Below are 16,028 nucleotides of genomic sequence, written 5' to 3' on the forward strand. Positions count from 1 at the left end.
TGACATCGTGGAAGGTGCTGGCCGGATTGTTGGGAATCCAGTATAGTCGCAGGAGGCATTCATGAGTATAAAGAGCCAGCTTCTCGTGCGGAAGCCCGCCTCTCGGCCAGGGCGAGACGCAGCAGCATCATCGCCTTCACCAGCACGTGACAGTGCATAAGACTACCCAACAACTTAGTCTGGCATTGCTTTTTCGACCATCAATCTGTTCTCCGTCAATGTCTCTCTCAATGTGAAGCCCTCACTTCGAAACACTTCGAGATGTGTATGCAGGCAAACGGCCCGGCTGCGAAGCAAAGCAGCACTTCTGCCTTCCTGATGCTCCCCCAGTTTCTCACACCTGGACAGAAGGCCGGAGAGTCGATCACGTCGCCGGAATTCGGTCCCGACCCGATGACCCGCTGGCTCCGAGAGCTTCCACGCGCCGGGCCGTGGCACGGTCTTGCAGCACCGGCCTCCTCGGGGCAAAATAATCTGACCCCTCTCAGGCAGTGGCCTGCCGTGCTCAGTTGCACGGGCGCGACGACGGGAGGGGAAGAGAAGCGCACCGAGGTCCATTGAGCCACACTTCGGTAATGCTGTGGCACCACATCCGCGCAGCCGTCTCGAAATTCTTTTGTACAATTCGGTGTTTCAATTAAGTTGGATGCGGGTCATCCAAGCTGCTTGTACACTCACTGACAGATCGAGTTGGTTGTCTGAAGGCTCGTTTTCAGCGAAAAAGAGGCGGATCGATTGAGGTTGCCGCAACGATCAGATGTGCAGCAGGAATTTGGGTGAGACATCGAGGCAAAGCCTGAGAATCAATGTTTTAGGGTTGTTGTATGTAAACCTGGTGAAATGTTGTCTGCTGATGGGTGGAACCTTCCTCTCAAATGTACCATCAGTCTCCATAGTCCTTATATCGAAGAATTGAAGGCGCTTCTTTTAAGTCCTTGGACATCAGAGAACAGTCCAGCCGAGTCCTGGTTTTTTTCTGTTACGATGGCATGCGACCGGGAAACCAAATGCACCAGTGACTTTTGCCGTTATGGTGTATGTCTCGGACCTGCATTGTTGTGCCATGCCACGGGTCCACCCGGTCAAAGGAGCTTGAGATGATGATGTGTATGTTCGTTTGCCAGCTCCAGTCCAGAGCCGAGCGCCGATATTGCCGATCGGTTGAGAACAGGATTCCCCGAATCTCGATGTCGCCACCACATTGCCAGTGATACTCCAAGATGAGGCGATCGTGGGTGATTGTCCGCGGCCGCGAGCTTGTCAACGAGCCATCGACTCACTCCCCTCCGTCTTTTCAGGGCAGTGGATCGATGATCGGCATCAATTCGTTGGTCCAGATGAAGCCGGCGCGCGCCGAAACCCCTGTGCCCCCTCATTCACCAGGCATGCGTAGGTAGACGAGTGAGGCCGTTGTCCCATGAGATGGTATAGGCCACTTCACAACATGGTGAGAGGGAGGCAACTTCAACCGGCCTCCTTCTGAGGGGGATCTGCTTCCTGTATGATTACCCGCAGCATGCATGCGTTCGCTTCAACGGTCTTCGCCGATTCTATTGGGTGACTGTCATGCAATGGTCGCCGTGCCGTCAAGCTCCTGAGACGCAGGGCTTATTGTCCAATTGGACCCTCATGTTGTGTACAGTAGCACAAGATCCTGCGGCCGTCCAGAACAATGTCGGGGAGTTTTGTTGGCCCATGCTGAGGTCAAGATGGTTGCGACTGAGGTTGTCGTTGTCTCGGGTACAGGGACCAGAAGGTATTCCAAGGGACCAGTAGTGTCTCGCTGTCCGAAGCAAGCCATCTGAAGCAGTATTGCTCAACATTAGCCTCGACATGGCCGTGTTGCGACCCCTTCTCTTTCTCTTCTTCGTCCGACAGTCTTGATCGTCAGTATAACAAGTGGCAAGCCGGCCTGTGAGATCGAACATCGACAGAGGCCTCCCCTTGCCCTAGTCCAACAAACATGCGGGAACATTCGTCACTCGTCGCTATAATAACAAGGCACGTTGCTGTTATAGCTCGTAAGCCGGTAATGGCGTGGAACTGACGGCATGTTGCATCCACGTTGTGGTAAACTCGCTGAGAGTCGACAGCACCACATGTGAGACAGCTGGCAACCGGATTCTGTCTCCCGCAGGTCCACACGGGTCCTGCAGCCTCTGCCGATGATCTGCGTGGCCATCTGTCCGTAATCCAACCCATGCTGTCAATAACAGGTTCTGAGCATGCCGGCTGGGCGGGAATATGTGGCGCACATGGCAGTTGTAGTGCAGACAGGAGCGGAGGATTTGATCTTCGTGCGACTCTTATCCCGACTTGTACAAGCAGAGGCTGTTTGTCCTCCTTGACATACCTCCTCGGTGTCTTGAGATGGATTTGATATGGTGCAATATACATGAGCACACATCGGCATGTCGTGCCAAAGACCAGGACTTGAGAGTCGCATCGGTTTCCCAGATCGGTGTAGTACAGTAGCCTCAAGTTTCCAAGCTTGTCGCTGTGGTTCCTTTTGCATTGACGGCAATCAAGATAAGCTCATCAAGAGTCGCAATGTCTAGTATCATTGGGTCTAGACCGTCGAAACGATAGCGAATGCAGCTCAGTGCCAGGGTGGTGCTGATCGGCCGTCCCTCAGATGCGCTTCGTCTTGGGGTTATGAAGCAGGATAGTGTAGTGAATAGGTCGATGCCAAGACCTTGCTATACGCGGAAAATTCAAAAAGGCCCGTCATTTCCGAACATACAGGGCATTGAAGCACAGCGTCCGCCCTGCTTCGCGGTGTGTCGCTCAAGTAGATAACAGTAAATGGCCCAAATCTGTACACACACTCGAGACGAATTGCCAAACGGAACGCAGCCGGCGTTTAGAATAGCAAGCTTTTATTGAGGGTGTGGTTGCGGATGGCGGCGTCTCACCGAGACTGCATGAACTCTGTCGGTGCGGAGGACCCCTGATTCGCCGCGGTCGTAAGGAGCGGTGTGGCTGTTGAAGAGCTCCTCCGCTGCTCCAGACGACGAAGCGCCGTCATTAACAGATGGGACGTTGTGCCACTTCACTTGTTGCAGTGGGATTCGTCACACAGATCCTGCAGGAGAGCGAACAAGCTTGTATAGAACCCCGACTTCATTGGTCTCGCTTGCCATTAACTTCATGATCGCAAGACCGAAGCAGCTCACTTGTGGAGACGAGTTTAAATTGTTCGCCATGTGTTCGTGCAACCTGATGCACATGTCCGATAGCATATCCTTAAATTTCTGCTCGTGGGGGCTGTTCCGGAGTTAGGCAACAGCAAGAGTCCAGACCCAGCGCGGTGCAGAACCCGCAGGTTAAAGCTATTGAAAGCTCCCAGATCTGCAGACTCCTGGCCAAGCCAAACGTTCAGACTCATCTCCATCCGGTGAATACCTCGAACGATCGAAATTGTCTACTACTTGCCGCCGCCATGGAGAAGGTAACGTGAACACTTGGCGAAGAAGGCGAGAAATGCGTCGCCTGCTAATGGGTCACCTCGAGGACAAGAATCCCGCCATCATCCGCTCAGGCACAGTACAAGCTAGCTTCCCAAGCCCGCACGGCTGCCTTATGTCGAGATGCATTCGAAGCGACTGCCTGCATCTGGACCCGGGAAGATGTCAGACAAGAAAAGGGCCTTAATGAGGCAGGCGGTGGCCAAGAACCGCCAGGAACATCGCAAGCGAGGCGAAGTATGACAGCGCACTGATGAGCTGAATGCCATTGAGTAGGTCCGGTTCATAGTTGGCGGGGATGCAGTCTAGCATTGCTTTGCTAAGGAGTATAAGCAGCAGGCTTCATGTGATGGATGTCAGTCCAATCAGCATTTACGTCTGATGTCGAAAGCTTTGGAGCGGCGCTGACAAGTCGAGAGGTTCATACGCAGGGGCACTGCTTGCATATCAGGGCACACGGAGGACCGCTGATGGTCATCAGTATTGCGACTGAGGATTGAAACGGGCACATTCTTGGAAGGATCAGTGAATGCATTTATGAGGGTATCTTATCTGACTCAATGTCAGCGTTATGGCCCATCATGTTTCGCACGATAACGAGACCATCAATCGAAGGGGGTACCATCAGGTCAAAGGCTCATAGCATGGAGCAATTTGCTCTTCAAATACTATCTTAGGAAAGAATCCTGAACGTCATAGCACAGTTCGACAGCAGAATAAAAGGCGCAAGATTTTCTCGTACTCACCATTTCGCTAGCTGTCAGGGCCAAGGGACCCGACAAACCAGTCCATCACAGCTGGTATATTTTCGGGGACCAAACGGCTCCCGGGCTTCAGAAGCTTTTGTCTTGTTTCTTCAGACCTGCCAAGTCTCCAGCCTGGCTTAAGCTATTGCGTACTCCATCTACTAGAGCCTTAGCCATGCCCTGCGCTTTCCTCTTACTGCCGTCGCCGCTCGCAGCCGCAGCCGCAGCCGGGTTCTCGAAAGGTAGGACGTTGTCGCTGGCACTGAGGCTAACGAAGAGCGCAAAGGGAACCAGCCACACACAGATCCCAAAGTACGAAGCAATTTCGGTAAACGTGGGCATGTCATCAGGGGTTTCGTAGTATGAGGACATGTTCTGGTAGGCGTTCTTCTGTCGGGCGGAGAAATGCTTGTACCAGACAAAGTGGTTGATCAGGACGAGAACTGTCAGATGGTCATGGTCAGCCTGTGGACTGCGAGAGATCGCGACTTTGTTGGCTCGTACCGCATGAGGAAATGAATAGAGGATCCGTCAGTGTGACGAAGGGGAACCTCCGCATGTTACCCAAGTAGACGACATGGGAGACGATTCCGAACAGGGTCAGCCAGAAGGGGAATCTGTCCACGACGCATAGCAATAATTGAAGGCCGATGATGCCGTATATCAGTTGAGTCAAGAGTCGCTTTGAAATCACAGTGTGTTCTTCGACGAGCTCGGAAAGATAGTAGAGTCCCGATGCTGCAGAGACCGTCCACAGTTAGCATCACGAGACCACAGCCAGCGCCCAAGCTCCGGGAGGAGGGGGACTTGCCGATGGCCAGCGTCAGGAAGCAGAAGCCCACGATGGAGCCGAGTATGCCGACTAGAGGTAGGATCCACATCTTGGTGGTCTGGTGAAAACAATCATTAACAGTATCTGAGTCTGTTGTTTGGGTAGAAAAGGCGAGTGACGTTGGCCACCCGTCTCATTACAACCGTGTTCTCAATCTCCTGGCTGGCAAATCGCGTCGAGCTCAACTGCTCCCTTCCCTGCCGCATGTGGCCCGAGCTCCGATGACGACGGACCGCAAAACGTCCAAGGGAGCCAGGAACGCTCGGCTGGCGATAACGCCTTATCGATAGCGATAACGAAACAGCCCACTGAAATTTCAACGGCAACGAGACGCTGTCGGTGGAACGGTGACAAGAAGTAATTGAAGCATTGAAACGGGCAATATTATTCCCTGAAGAGCAAAGTCTCCCTCCATACACAACAGAGCAATACTTTCGCATCTGTGATCACTTGCCCACCATGTCTCGGCCCGAGGATACGCTGTGAGTTCCCTTCTGCCCCTCCCAACGACTACCAGACACAATGTCACTGACACTGGTCTTCTCTGATCTATAGCGCGGCCGATGTCCACTATAACGACACCGAGGCCCGCAAATACACCACGAGCAGTCGTATCCAAAACATCCAAGCTTCCATGACGCGCCGAGCCCTGGAGCTCCTTGACCTGGAAGAACCCTCCTTCATCCTCGACGTCGGCTGCGGCAGCGGGCTGTCTGGCGAGATCCTGTCCTCCGAGCCCGAAGACCAAGGCGGCCCACACATCTGGGTCGGCATGGACGTCTCAGCCTCAATGCTGGACGTAGCGCTCCAGCGTGATGTCGAGGGCGACCTCCTGCTAGCCGACATAGGGCAGGGCGTGCCTTTCCGCGCGGGCACATTCGACGCGGCGATCAGCATCAGCGCTATCCAGTGGCTCTGCAATGCGGAGAGCAGCGAGACAAGCCCCGAAGGCAGGCTTTCGAGGTTCTTCAACGGCCTCTACGCCAGTCTGAAGAGGGGCGGCAAGGCTGTGTGCCAGTTCTATCCCAAGAACGACAAGCAGAAACAAATGATCACCCAGGCTGCGGTCAAGGCGGGCTTCGGCGCCGGTCTCCTCGAGGACGACCCAGAAACCAAGAACGTTAAGCTGTACTTGGTGCTTACGGTCGGCGGCGTCGGCGGCGACATCACTGGAGTTGTCAAGGGTATGGACGGCGTGGACGTCCATGACTCAAGGAGGCAGGGCAAGAGCGGGAAGGGTGACTTGAAGAAGGGCAGCAAGGCTTGGATCGTCAAGAAAAAGGAGCAGATGGAGCGCAAGGGCAAGATCGTCAAGGCCACCTCTAAGTATACTGGAAGGAAACGGCGGGCGCAGTTCTGATTGCCCCCTGCGATCCTTCCACGACATCATGGCTCATATTTCTTCTGCATGGTTTGGCGTTCAGATGGTCATCGGATGTTGGCTTACTACTTGCTTCCTTTCAATGTCAAAGATACCCTCAATTATTCTCCTGATTCGACCTTTCCTCGTGCTCCCCCCTAGCTTGTCTCCTCTGTTTGATTCGTGACTCTCTCTGTTTGGTTCGTGACTCTCTCTGTTTGGTTCGTAACTCTCTCTGTTTGGTTCGTGACTCCTCACGTCTCATATATATATTTCGATCGCGATCAGCACATACGTGGAACTATGGTGGCATTATCCTCAACAACATTGTTCTCCTGGGCTGAAGACACTCTCTTTTCAAGGGTGTATGCCAGCACATCAGGCAATATGATTCTGGAAATGCAGCCAAGCTACCCAGAAGATGATGGGAGACGGGCAGTTTGCCTGCACGTCGACGCAGCCAAGTCCTCACACTAGCTGGTGAGGCTTTGTTTGCTCTGCATGGATGGCTGTCATTTACCGTCATTTGTTCATCGGATGAATTCTTCCCATGATCATATCACCAAATTCAAGTGTATAGAGCTCTTTGTGCGGTCCTCCCATTATCCAGCTCCAAAACAGCCTAGATGCCGCAAGGAATTCATAGAGGCGGTGCTCTTTGTCTGGCAATCATTTCTTCACCGGCGTGTTATCCTTTAATATAGCACTTAGCCGTCAGCCCTCTCACTCGAACCTCAATGGTCTACTCCTATATACATGCCATAATAGTGTCACCGATGTCCATACGCTCTGTGTTCCTCATGCCTACGCTCCCTGTAGCCTGTAACATTCACGATGTTATGATAGTGTCTACCGAGCTAGACCCTTGATGTGAGAAGGCCAGGAGGCCAAGCTTGAAGCTGCACCGCCTCCTCTGTTGCTCGTTTCCATAGTGGTGCATATGTTGCGCTAAGAAAGAGAAACAAACGCTTCAACAGCAGAACAATACTGGAGGTTGGGGTTCGGACGGAAAAAATTCAAAAATCACAACACTGAGTTGAGTGCTGACTGAAATACTTAAATTCGGTCTCCCTTCTACCTTCCTCTGATTTTACCATTCTCTGTTCCTCCCCACTGTCTCCATCACTCCTCTTGAAGCTGAATCTTACCTTGAGCATCACTACTTCTTTCGATCCATTGTCCCATCATCGTAAGTACCATCACCCAGTCCACCACTCACACACGCCAGCCATGGAACAGTATCGCTAAATGTGTGGAATCGGCAGAAAATGTCTCGAAACAACATTCGTGATGAGGATTACCTTGATGAGGATTACCTTGATGAGGAGAGCTCTGAAGACGAGGACATCTCTCTCATCGAGATGAATGCCCTTCATGCCGCCACTCAGAATAGCCTCAAGGTGAGTTGATTTTCCTTAGCAACTCCCCAGCCCTCCAAACAGCGATGGTGATTTTCACCGCACCATCACGTTTGGACAACTTCCCCCAAATCGTGGGCTCTGCATGCTGAATATCTCCCTATAGAGCTTTGCGCAGGAGCGTGAGGAGGCCTGCGCTGCCGCGGCCGCTGCCACCGCTGCCACCGCCGCGGGAGTCGGACCTGCATTCACCTCCACCAAGGTGGCCGAGGACGATCGCAAACGCGAGGAGGAGCTGTATGGACCGCCCAGCCCTCCCCGCCAGCCTTGTGGTGTCACTCCCCCGGTATGTCTTCTTCCCCATGATCACTTGAGCCGCCCTGTGAAGGGAAATGAATTTTGTTACCTGGTACTGATCGAAGTTCGTCTCCCACCAGAACCCCGCGGCCAAGGCCTTCACCCAGGGAGCTGCCAACACCAGCAGCACCACCAGCAAGGCTGACGACTCTTGGGAGCCTGCATCCAACGTTGTAGACTCTAGATTCACCGCTGTCAAGCGCGGTGCTCAGAAGGCCACAGCCTCTGGTCACGCGACCCGCAGCCAGATGCCTTCCGAGTCGTCAATTGCCGACCTCGAGTGGGAGATCTTCGGCCAGCCCTCCCAGAACGAATCGACCCATACCGCCGAGTCCCCCACCACCGAGCAGTTCGCGGCCTCCCAGCTGGGCACCTCTGCAGATGCGGCCGTTGGCCAGCATGTCTCGGACACTGCCAGCAACAACCTGCCCGCCGTTGTGGGCAGCATTGCTCGTCTCGACACGCCCTCTTCCCATGTCGACGCTTCAGCTGCTGCTACCTCCACTGCGGCCAGCGATGCCAACGAGTTCCGCCGCCGTGGTCAGCTCTACGACGACGCGACAGATCGCGCCCGCGCCGCCCGTCTCGCCGCAATCGAGCAAGCGCTCAACCGCGGATCTGCCTATCATGAGGCTGTCTTGGAGGGTCGTCATTCCGGAGGCGCCTTCGTCAGCGTTGCTGAGGCCACTGGTCCCCAGGCTGCCCATGTCGAGAGCGGGCCTGCCAGCGCACCTCTTCAGGAAGCCGGTCGCCCCGTCCCTGTTGGTGGGCCTGATTGGTTCCTGGACGGCTCTCCCGCCAGCCCTCGGCACGGTGATGAGCAGGTGCAGTCTCCTCGTCAGCACGCTCGGCCTCGTTACGGCAACTTCGACTTCGGTGCGGACGGCAAGCCCCGTGCTTGAGGTGGATGGCGGCATCAGTGTCCTCTTGTCTGTTGATCTGGTTATGCAGCATGGCGTTTGGAGTTTTTGAGGTCCAAGGTACATGTTTTGGTGCTGGTTTTCGGTTGACGGGCTTTCTTTCTTCGGGGTACAAGATAGGTAGCTGCCTTCTCTCTGGCACTGCGAGGTGGTGGTCGGAGGCTACCTTAATAGGGGGGATTAGCTGTCGTCGAGGTGACCTGCCGCTGCCTGTGTCCTTGGTCAAGTCTTGATGAAGCTTTGAGAATGAAAGATATATATCTTGATACGCCCCGCCTTAGTGTGTTATGGCTCCGAACTTGAGGTTATCCCGTGATGTTCACACATGTTTCTTCCTCAGCATACCTTCTCTCAGGAAGCTAGATCGTATAGACAGGGCGATACCTATCACAGATGCTGCGATGCCTTTCGTACTCTTCGCCACGCCTCCGCTCTATGCAGCAGTTCGAAGACTTGAGCCATACGTCTACCAACAAGAGCGAGAAAACAGAAAACCAGTGTTTGCCCCCCAAGGTCAGTCAGCCTTCCAGCTCGGATACATAAAACTTTTCCAGAGTGCATTCGATGCCTATGGTCTGTCCCCCACCATTTCCAGCTCACAGTCTTTCCTGGTGGGTACCTTCCTTTCTACCTTCACACATCCAAACTGCACAGGCTCTAGATTGCTCCTCCCCCAGCCCCTTAGAAGTCGGTGTTCCTTCCCTTCGTGGCGCGCAGCATAGCAGGTCGAATTGTTTCCTGAGCTCGCTGTAAAGTGCAGTCCAACCCAATCTTCTGTCCCGCCCATCTACCTACCTTGGTAGCCTTTGTTTTGGCGCCTCTGCGATATCCCCCCCCCCCCCCCAGCCTCTCCAAGCCCAACCTTCTCGCGACCGCAGTCAACCACAGCCTATCATGGATGAAAACCAGGACCACGACGACGGTGCCACCGGTCAGACTGATCCCCAGTCTTCGACTTACGCGAACCCCTTCCAGACCCCAACCCAACCTAGCATACCAGCCTGGATGCTCGCGAGGAACAACTCGGTACACGCGCCTATCTTTGGACAGCCATCATCTCAGACGAGGTAAGTATGCCCAATGCAATTGTCCACCTGACATTACATTGACTGATCCCTTTCTTGTATCAGCCGCAAGTTGCCCGTCTCGTCCACACCCAACTTCAAAGCCACAACCAGCCAGTCTCCTTTCACGCGCCTCCAAGCTCGCGGCGTGGGTAGTGACCCAAAGGTCCTTTCGCCACCGCCTCGCCCTCGGCCATCGATCGACCTGGACAAGCTCGACGATGACCAAGCTCTTGAGCTGCTGCTGATGAAGAACGAAACCGTCGCCAGACTGTTCCAGAATGCTTGCATCACTCGCGTCGAGGAGCACAAACAGAAGCTGGAGCACGCGTACAATCAGCGCTTGCTGGAGCTGGAGGAATACACTCGAAGCTGGCGGGATGCCACCAAGGAAATCTGGACCGCCGTCAGAAACGGAAAATTTGAAATCGACCAAGATCAGCAAGAGATTTTGCATTGGCCTGGTCCACAGGAGACTGGACGTGGTTTCAATCCAGAGTTTCACATGGTGCCCCGAGAGGTGCCCCGAGACGCACTCAAAGAGGAGTCTGATTCGGGTGCAAGAGCAATGTGCGTCGATGTCAAGCTCTCGGAGCTTGCTCGCTCGGAATCACAAGTCAAATGCCAAGAATGGATTCACGACAAAAGGGGTCTTGATTCCAGATTCCGGCCCTTACGCATGGATTTCCAAAAAGTTGCAAAAGTGCACACGCGCGAACAGCTCATATTCAGGACGACGGACGAGCACGGTGACCCTGAGTACCGCCCGCTTATGGCAATTCATACAATCTTGACTAATTTCGCGCACAAGCATTGTATTTTCATTGAGTTGTCCCCAGAAAATGTTACGATCCTTGGGAAAGCGTTCTGCTACCTCAAAGATAGGAGGGATCATTGCTTTCTGCAGGTCATTCCCACTACCGACCTCGGGATTGGACCCGGGAACGCAGAGCGTTTCTACAAATATTTCTCGGCCAAGCCTGCAGAAACGCAAATCTCTCAGTTGATCATCTCGAAGAAGCAGGGGAAGGGGCAGGCTGCTCTTCAAAGACATGTTTCTCAGATTCACCAAGTTCGACGCAACTTGTTGATCGGGCGACCCTGCTTCGACAAGGGCGGCAGAATCTATGCCGCTGACTTCTTTGATGTAGGAAGTGATATGCGCACAACTAGTCTGGGTGGTAGTAAGCAAGCTTAAAATCCTTACAACCCTTAATTCCTTTAGATATCCTCGAAGTTTGTGACTCAATACTGACATAAGTATAGAAAAAGATATCATTCTGTTTGAAGACAGGACCACACTCGACCAAATTGCCCAATTGCTTCGTTTCAGCTTCACAGTTGGTATCCTGAAAGGGTTCCATGATTCGAGAATAAGCGACCCAAGCCAAGGAAAAGACCAGCAAGGCACCTTTCAAAGGCATAGCATGTACCAAAACCCACCTAGAAATACTGCCAACACTCTTGGCTCAACTTTTGATGCACTCACGAGTCAACCTAAGAGAGTGGAATCACCTCCAGCGTTACTGTTCCAGCGGACACTTGCCCTTAGTCATGGACTGAAGCACCTGGAGGAAGGCTTTCGCCGAATTTCCCCTCCATCTCAGACTCAGCGTGATTGGCTGGCAATGGGAGGAGAGCCCGGAGAAGTGCGCTCTCTCTCGCCTGCAATGGAACGTGATACACCTGTAATCAGTCGACATCTAGCACTTCGTATGGAGGCAAGTGTACTGCCCGTGGAGCTCAGCAAGCAAGAGATCATTGACATCCACTCGGATGGTAGCGAAGGCAGTGATCTAATTATGCTTGACGGGCATCCGAAGAGTGTTGCTTTTGGCCGCCGAGAGAAACATGACCTGCCTGAAGTCAATCACGAGGATCGTTTATGTTTAGCGAAGAGACCGAAGCTTTTAGCTCCTGAGCCTTCCACTAGGGTTGGCGGGCAGCTATCCCACAATACCTCGGATAACTTGGCACTTGACGGCTCGTCTGATGCTCAACTGGGACCCTCCACGAGGGCCAGAGAGATTACTCGGAAACACCTTGGCAGACTCAGGTCTGGTCTAAAGCAACTTCAGGACACCTTAGAATCCGCAAAGCACCATGCTGATGTGAAGGATCTGGAGGCGAAGATCACGCACCAAAAGGCCCAAATCAGCCGTTTTGAGCGTAAATTGGATGCCCAGCTGCTGAAGAACGACGAGGAAACAAATACTACCGATCGAGAAAAGCATCTGGTCTCGCCATCTACAATCATCGCGGCTGAGTCGCCACCCTCGAGCAAGCGAGTTTCTGTTGCCGCTTTTGGCCCACTCCCGCCGCCCAGTGCATTTACCGCCAGGGAACTTCACCAGCTTCGGAAACAGCTCGAAAAAATTGAGAAGCATCTCCAGGACAGTGACGGTCGACTCGAAGAGAGCACTGTCGGAGGCCAGATCGAGAAGATTGAAAAGTTGCGAAACAAGGTGCGGCGATTCGAAAATATCCTCGAAGCCCAGCATCAGATCGAGGCACAGCAACAAGACGGCCATTACCAGAGCCACGAAGCACTCGCAGTATCGTTTGGTGTCTCTAGCCAGGACGCACCTTCTTTGGAAAGCTCCAAGCCGCTTTTTACGGAATCAAAGGACTCCCCGGACACCACAATGACATTGAAGCGACCGAGCGGAAGTGCAGCGCTGGAGGGAAAGGGAAAGCTCAAGGCCGAGGAACAGATGAAGACCAATACTGCCAAGCCTAATGAGAAGCCAATCGAGAATGAGGATGAGTACATGGATAGGATGATTAAGGAAATGGAAGCGGAAGACAGACGCCGGGAAGAGGAGCAGCTAAGGATTATGGTCAAGAAGCAGGCCAAGAAGCAGGTCAAGAAACAGACAAATACCGATGCTGTGAAGGCTGATGAGAAGCCAATCGAGACTGAGGATGAGTACATGGAAAGGATGATCAGAGAAATGGAAGAGGAGGACAGACGCCGTGAAGTTGAGCAGGCAAAGCCCAAGGCCAGAAAGCAAGCCGAAAATGAGGCCACGAAAGCGACGGCCGAAGCACAACGTCTCACGGACGCTGCCGTAAACGACGCCAAGCTGGGAGAGCAGATGGAACGCCCCGAAGTGGAAAAGGAGAAGGCTCGTGAAACGGAGCGCCTGGATGACGTTCAATCTCGTAAGTTATTCGAAATGCGTCTCATCAAATCATAAACTCTGTCAGAAGAGCGAGAAAGAAGCTCTTAAATGAGGTAGCCACGCTGATATCTAAATATGTAGTTCGATCAGCCGACGAGAGTGGTGCCTTCGAAGCTTCGGGAGCGCTCAAGCAGGTTTCTTGCCAAGTTCCCACTGAACCGAAAGCGCTCCGCAGGGTGCCCACAGAGCCGAAGGCTACGAGTATGGCGACACCTCATCTACAGAAGTCTAGTCAGAAGTGGCACAATGGTCCTCATGCTGTTTCAGTCGGCCCTCAACAACAGACCTTGCAAAACGAACCATGGTTCAATGCCAGGCCCGCAAACTCTCCTTCGTGGTCAACCACGGCCAACGCATCAGACGGTTCCATTCATAGTGACAGCGCTGTTCTTCAGGCTGATGACGACTTCCAACAGCCTCTTCGCGCTGTGGCAAGCTCACCACCGCCAATTCGTCATGATGACCCCTTTGAAACGATCGATTGGCGTCACATAGTTGGTATTGACCAGCCTCTTGGACCAAGCGGCTCTGCAGCGGATTCAGTGATTGTGAGTCCTGATCGTGTAGCTGAGCCGAATATCATTTTCAGTGATTCTAGCTTTGATCTGCATGCTTACCCGCAAAAGGTCACTCAATCTGCCCACTCAGCTCATGGCAATGCTGGTATGGAGGAGGAGAAATAAGCTACGGCGCTTGATACACATCAAGCGCAATAGTATGGCTAGAGAGCACCCTGAGAGATCGATAGCTTTTGTACAATTGAGCCGACATGGCTTTAGGCTCTGTAAGGGGCATATCTGCTAAGTTGTAAGCCGTGTCTGGCGGAGGCGATTTCTCTTGCTTTCACGATGACAAAAGATGTATCAGGTTTAAGTTTTCTGTTCAGAGGTTTCTTTAGCTCATTCATGAAATTCAGTTGTACCCAACATATCTCATCCGGACTCTGGTGATTTAACTTCCACGAAAACTGGATTTTCTTGCCCTTCCGACTGATCAAGGCTGATCCTGATTGTGTTCGACACAGCGAATATGATTACGGCTGACATGATGTGACTGCTGTAGGAATCGTGAAAGAGCATGTTGCAAACATCGCAGGATGCTGATATGTACTGGCATCGACAACGTTCACGCTGCCATGAATGGGTGACTCGCAAGTCAAAGTTCCATGATAGAGATGACCTCTACTGGGTCTATTCGAGTGTCTGTAGTGAATAGTCTTCGTCACATCGGCTCATCAGGCTCAATGTTTGAGGATGAAGCAGGTGAGAAGGGCGGAGGACTTGACCAAAATCTCTTCGTCTCTTGGGACCGTACCGAGCCTGAATGGGGTAGGAATGAATTCCGATGGGCTCGACTCTGGAGCTTTGCATAAGCGTTGATCACGCAGCTGACATGTTGGGATTATTGGCAAATTTTCAAATATTGCTCCTAAATTGTAGAGACTCTAGGGAAGCTCCAATTGCCATATTTTGTGTCTACCGTTTGCTATTAGCCAAAATAAAACTTAAGGCTTGTCATATGACAGCCGTAGACCTCAAATCACTAGCCCGAGGAGTTAGATAATTATTGTGACCCACATCTGATTTACAGGCTTTGGCTTCCTCTGATTCCCCTGCCCTCGAAAGTAACTCAATTTATGGAACAACGATCGATATTATTTGTCCTTTGCCGGAGTTTCTATTCAGGCTTACCACATCCAGAGGAATGGTTTATACATAGCTCAGAGGGAAGAAGGGTTGGCACAGTCACCACGCCGTGGCACAAGGAGCGAGGCCGACTCTACTCTCGAGGGAAGAGGAGAACGCATTACATGTCAGGATGCTGGGTGGCACCAGTTGCTCAAGCTTCATGCTCGCTGTGCAAATCAGGGACCATCGACACACAATTTGCCAGTTAGTTCTGGACGAATTTGGTCATGCTCAAAGCATTCCGAAGAAAATCCGTTAAAGACAGCGGAATGGCGCACATTTAAAAGCCACAAGCCATGCGGTGCCCCCATCCTGTACTCCTATCTATATGTGTTGTATGCCCAAGCCTGCACGGGGACTGAGGGACGGCACAGGTAAGCTAGGCATAGATAATTCCAAAAACTGTTGCATCTTTTTGGCATGGGCTAATTCTCTCAAGAGCTCCCCTTGATGCTTCCTCTCCGAGCCTTCTTGGGAACAGCCGTACCACTTTCCCATCTTCATCTCAATTCGTGGGCAGTTGCCTAGATCGTGACCTCGTCCCAGTGTCCGCATCATCACTGTCACCGGCACTTACCGAGATCAAACATCACCGTGAGGCCTTGAGACAATCAAGTAATGCCTCATCATAGGAGTGTACGACACCCACCCACATCTAGGGACAAGCCAGATCACATCGCCGGTCGTTTCCCAATCCATCGCAGCCAGTCTGCCAGTGCAGCCCCCCTCGATCGGCGTGGAACCTCCGCTATCAGAGCTGACCCGCACCGAGGGACTGTGGGCCCATCGGGACCAGCATTGTCATTCCACTTGTCTAGCATTAATATTCATTCATTGCAGGTGAGCCCTACGAGCGTTAGTCGACAGCGCGAGGGCATCAGATAGAGTGGATGTCTCGCATGCTGCATGTGGGCGCGCAAGGGCGCGTTAAGCTTCGGACGGCCTGTCGCGCTAGACAGGCAAGGTCTGGGTCTAGACTTTTTGCCTGCACGCCTAAGCATGTGAGCCACTTGCTGCTATTCCTGCGAGATGCAGAGGCAAATCCATTGGC

At 52.8% G+C, this 16,028-nt stretch overlaps 5 protein-coding genes across 5 annotated transcripts; 4 read left to right on the forward strand and 1 right to left on the reverse strand.

The window, feature by feature from the left end:
• Positions 1-261: 261 nt before the first annotated feature.
• On the forward strand, positions 262-561 carry J7T55_007582 (uncharacterized protein; the record flags this gene model as incomplete). Its single annotated transcript, XM_053134869.1, has 1 exon — positions 262-561. The coding sequence occupies one exon, from the start codon at positions 262-264 to the stop codon at positions 559-561; it is 300 nt and encodes a 99-aa protein (XP_052987375.1).
• A 3,089-nt stretch (positions 562-3,650) lies between these two features.
• Positions 3,651-5,094, reverse strand: J7T55_007583 (uncharacterized protein; the record flags this gene model as incomplete). Its single annotated transcript, XM_053134870.1, has 5 exons — positions 3,651-3,807; positions 4,214-4,224; positions 4,367-4,656; positions 4,718-4,895; positions 4,981-5,094. The coding sequence occupies 5 exons, from the start codon at positions 5,092-5,094 to the stop codon at positions 3,651-3,653; spliced, it is 750 nt and encodes a 249-aa protein (XP_052987376.1).
• Positions 5,095-5,504: 410 nt separating this feature from the next.
• On the forward strand, positions 5,505-6,405 carry J7T55_007584 (bud site selection protein; the record flags this gene model as incomplete). Its single annotated transcript, XM_053134871.1, has 2 exons — positions 5,505-5,527; positions 5,601-6,405. 2 exons carry the CDS (start codon positions 5,505-5,507, stop codon positions 6,403-6,405), a joined length of 828 nt encoding a protein of 275 aa, XP_052987377.1.
• A 1,268-nt stretch (positions 6,406-7,673) lies between these two features.
• Positions 7,674-9,022, forward strand: J7T55_007585 (uncharacterized protein; the record flags this gene model as incomplete). The annotated part of the gene is made up of 3 exons (XM_053134872.1): positions 7,674-7,805; positions 7,930-8,109; positions 8,201-9,022. 3 exons carry the CDS (start codon positions 7,674-7,676, stop codon positions 9,020-9,022), a joined length of 1,134 nt encoding a protein of 377 aa, XP_052987378.1.
• Positions 9,023-9,934: 912 nt separating this feature from the next.
• J7T55_007586 (uncharacterized protein) lies at positions 9,935-13,972 on the forward strand (the record flags this gene model as incomplete). The annotated part of the gene is made up of 5 exons (XM_053134873.1): positions 9,935-10,107; positions 10,171-11,288; positions 11,371-11,448; positions 11,626-13,269; positions 13,371-13,972. 5 exons carry the CDS (start codon positions 9,935-9,937, stop codon positions 13,970-13,972), a joined length of 3,615 nt encoding a protein of 1,204 aa, XP_052987379.1.
• Between the last annotated feature and the right edge of the window lie 2,056 nt (positions 13,973-16,028).

The sequence above is a fragment of the Diaporthe amygdali genome, assembly GCF_026229845.1.
Source record: "Diaporthe amygdali strain CAA958 chromosome Unknown NODE_49_length_293705_cov_63_570957, whole genome shotgun sequence".
In the NCBI taxonomy this organism is placed as follows: domain Eukaryota; kingdom Fungi; phylum Ascomycota; class Sordariomycetes; order Diaporthales; family Diaporthaceae; genus Diaporthe; species Diaporthe amygdali.